The sequence below is a fragment of the Mesoplodon bidens genome (genome assembly GCF_964165515.1).
Source record: "Mesoplodon bidens genome assembly, chromosome: 6".
Classification (NCBI taxonomy): Eukaryota; Metazoa; Chordata; class Mammalia; order Artiodactyla; family Ziphiidae; genus Mesoplodon; species Mesoplodon bidens.
In genome coordinates this window covers 30,139,280-30,143,599 of record NC_138162.1, presented here as the reverse complement: position 1 = coordinate 30,143,599, position 4,320 = coordinate 30,139,280, and the positions used below count along the sequence as shown (strand labels likewise).

General features: G+C 38.7%; 1 protein-coding gene across 1 annotated transcript; it reads right to left on the bottom strand.

The window, feature by feature from the left end:
• Positions 1-724: 724 nt before the first annotated feature.
• On the bottom strand, positions 725-1,683 carry OR13F1 (olfactory receptor family 13 subfamily F member 1; the record flags this gene model as incomplete). Its single annotated transcript, XM_081237895.1, is given in 4 exon segments — positions 725-759; positions 762-1,317; positions 1,321-1,416; positions 1,420-1,683. Coding segments are annotated over 4 exon segments (951 nt in total).
• Positions 1,684-4,320: the final 2,637 nt, after the last annotated feature.

Below are 4,320 nucleotides of genomic sequence, written 5' to 3'. Positions count from 1 at the left end.
TCAGAGTACAATATGAGAGTACTTTGACCTTATAACCATGGATACTTTAAGATCTCCTGAATGCTATTCCTTTACTCCACTTTATATACAGGATTACAATGCACAAATCCTTGTCATGATGTCTTTGAACATACACAGATATTTACCCATCCCCCACATATACATCCTAAATAAACAAAATCATTCATGTGGTAGTTTATCAAATCTAACAGATTTCACATTTTAACATTTAGAGTAGGAAAATTTATAAAATTAATGGTGTCTTGGTTTTATGAACTGATATACCTCGAACTATATCCACACTTACATAAAAATACTATTTCTTCATAATTTCAGACATAATTACAAATCATATGAGGATAAATTATTTCAAAATATACTAGGCTTAATATCTTACACTCTTGGTATATTAGTTATTGTCATGGTGCTGCTAGAGTTGAACACTTAGATGATATAGCAAAATATGAAAAAATAAGCAATCATCTAATTTTAATGTTATATTAATATTCAATGAATGCTAAATACTTCTCCAGAAACATGGTTCATTCTACCTAAATTATTTATTAATATCAAAGGTTTTATTTACAAGGTAAACCAAGATATTGGACTTAATGTTGAACTCCTATCAAAAATGAGTATTTTCCAGGGTTTGGTTTATTCCAACCACTTTGCAATTTTCTGGATAATGTTGGAGATTATCCAGATGAGTGTGCTTGCTCCCATATTATCTGAAGATAGAAATTAAAACATTACCAAAGAATTTCTAAACAGCAATTTTTTCAAAACTGCTTTCACCTCTTTGTTTCGTAGACTATAGATTATAGGATTCAACATGGGGGTTAATGCACCATATACCAAAGTCATAAATTTATCTATTTCCTGTGAATCTACAGATGAGGGCTTCAGGTACATGGAGAGAGCTGTCCCATAGAACAAAACCACCACAGTCAGATGGGCTGCACATGTTGAAAAGGCTTTGCTTTGACCATCCACTGAGCTGATTCTCAGGATGTTGGAGAGGATGAAAGCATAAGAGATATAAATGAAAAGCATCAGCATAGGAACAAGAAGTACGGTGATCACCAGCAAGATTAATTGCACCCTGGAGGTGTCCACACAAACAAGTTTTAAGACAGCCAGAATTTCACAAGCAAAATGATTGATGGCACTACTACCACACAGAGACAGCTGCAATACAGACACTGGTTCCACCAGGGCAGTGAAGCAGCCTGTCACCCAGGAACCAGCTGCAATCTGCATACAAATCCTCTTGTTCATGATGATGGGGTATCTCAGGGGGTTGCAGATGGCCACATATCAGTCATACGCCATCATAGACAGGAGCACATACTCAGTGGAGTGCATGGCAAGAGAGAAGTACATCTGAGTGGCACACCCTGAGAATGAGGTAGTGTTTTACCCTGAAACAAAGTTTATCAGCATTGGAGGGAAAGCAGAAGAGGTGTACCAGACATCTAAACAAGAGAGGTTGCTGAGGAAGAAGTACATGGGTGTGTATAGGCTGGAATCCAGGATGGTGATGGAGATCAGCATTATATTACCCAGCAAGGTGATCAGGTATATCAGCAAGCACAGCACAAATATGATGACCTCAACTTTGGGGTAGTAGGAAAATCCCAGGAAGAAAAAAATTGTTATAGATGTCAAATTTGCCTGGAACATTTTATCATGTCATGGTCATTTGCATATATGCATAGAGTGATTAACATTACATATTATATATAAAACATAAGATCCTCTCCCTTTATATTTTCTGGTATTTTTTCTTCACATCAACTTGTAGTCTGTGCTTAAATGCTTCTCTAGCTTGGTGATAGCATTAGTAATATATATTTGAAGGAATTTGTCATCATCAATACGGAAAATTTCAATCAGGAAGTCAACAAAGTATCTTAAAGGTGTTATTTTTGCTGCAAGACTTTTTAAGGCAATGTTGGGGAATGGCAAGGTTTATTTCATAAATATCATGAGAGACTGAGGAAAGAAACAATCTTATGGGGTCTTTCTTTTTCCAAAAGCACATTTGTAACTGATCTATGCTGAAGACATTTATTTACCTCTGAACCCTTGGAATGATTTTCTTCCCCTAGTTGGGTAATAGTCTTCTTACTTAGGAAACTCTTCTGCTTTCCAAGTTCAGTATCTTCTGCCATTTGTAGGGTTCTGTCCAAAATAATTTGGGAGATTCAGTTAGTAAAAAAAGACAGATTTCTGCAACCACAGATTAATTAACTGAAAAGCCTGAAAATTTAGACAAAGCCCAGACTTTCCATCTCAAACCCACGAAAATGCTGATGTTCTCGTGATAGGACTTATAGCCGAGATTTCCTTCATATGGCCAGAATTGTCCTGGCATATGTGCTCCAGAAACATCCTCCAAAGGACCAGCCATTCACACTGTAAGGCAATTTAAGTTTTTTGTTGCTTGTGAAAAGTTTCTAATTCATGCAGCAAATTAAAGTCAGAAATCTATTTGTACAGTATTAAAAATTCTGAAACTCCAGGGACAATCTCCCATAGATCCAATTATAGTCAGTAGCTGATCTGTTCTAATTCTTGTGTTATTCAAACAAGAAATTACCTTTTTCCTGTCTGTGCTGACTTTGGGAAGGGGAACTTTGCTCTGCTCCTAATTGTGTTATTAAATCAGTCAATCTGGTTTTTAATTCTCACTGTTTCCCTCTTTGTTTGACTATGGCAATGTCCTTGCTTTTCTTTCCTCATTTAGACAAGATTCACTACAACCATAATACAAATGGTTGACCAAAAGGGAGAAAAGGGGTTGACTGACATCGGGCCCAGAGTCCCATTTCCAACTCACTTGTTCAATTCCTGTAGACCAAGGCTTATATGGCTGGAAGTAAATCATTTAGGTTGACCTGATTATGCCTAGGGGGAAGGGTCAGAAGAGAACTGTACTTTAAGAGATACACTCACAAAGTTAAGATGGAGACAGTGGGACTTCCTTGGTGGCGTAGTGGTTAAGAATCCGCCTGCCAATGCAGGGGACATGGGTTTGAGCCCTAGTCTGGGAAGATCCCACATGCTGTGGAGCAACTAAGCCAGTGCACCACAGCTACTGAGCCTGCACTCTAGAGCCTGTGAGCCACAACTACTGAAGCGCGTGCACCTAGAGCCCGTGCTCTACAACTAGAGAAGCCAATGCAATGAGAAGTCTGTGCACTGCAACAAAGAGTAGTCCCTGCTCGCGGCAACTAGAGAAAGCCCGTGCAGCAACAAAGACCCAACGCAACCAAAAATAAAAAATAAATTAATTAATGAATTAAAAAGAAGATGGAGGCAGTGACTAAGACTGAGGAAGAAGGTTGCCGACCTGACTCCCTACTGTGTTTAAAGCACCAAACCATACTTCTGCTTTGGAATTACCTTGAAGCACGCTGAAAAGAAGAGAAATTCAGAACCTCCATGATATTTCCTGTCTGAAAAAGAGATAGCCAAAATTTTAACAAGTTTCCTGATGCTTATGAGTCTGTATTCTTCCCTATCTCCAGTAATAGCAATAGCATTTACTCACATACTTAGGCCATTAATTTAGAAGTAATTCTTGATCCTTTCCCCCCCTCTTATTCCATACCCAGCTCAGAAGGAAGTCTGTCAGATCTTCCTGAAATGTATATCTTAGATTTCCAACTTCTAGTAACGATGGAGTATCTTGTGGCAGAGTAGCTTAGATCAGACTAACTCTCCTGCTACTAACAATTATAAACTCTGAATCAAATATAAAAAATGACTGTTTTATGACACTGGAGAGTGATCAAAAGCAGGCAGAACAGGAGGGAGTCCAACCCCTGAAAGATGTGAACCAGACTGAGTGAGATCAACAGGGCACTCCCGAGTCCATATAGCAGATGATACTCAAGCAGAAAGTAGCAGTCTTGATCTGAGGAATCAGATTAGCATTTGGGGCTGCCAGAGCATCTGGAAATTTAGGGATACATCCTGGAAAAGAAGGAGCCATAAAGGAGGAAACTAAACTCTATGTAAAATCTCTCATCAAATCCTTGACTGACCACTGAATTGGGCATGAAGAGAGTGAGGCTTCTTAGAACCCAAGGGAAAGTGACAATTGGAAGGCTAAAGAGTTGAGCAGAGATTTTAATAAAAAGTTCACAGCTGGAGAGACAGAGTTTGGCATTCAAGTCCCACCAAAAAGAAGGGCTTGGTAAATACTTCTAGATTTCCATAGAAACCCAGGTTGTTCTTCCATGCATTAGACAGGCATATTGGCCCAAATGATGGGTGTGGTCTTAAGTGAGATTTGCAGTTACCTCACACAGA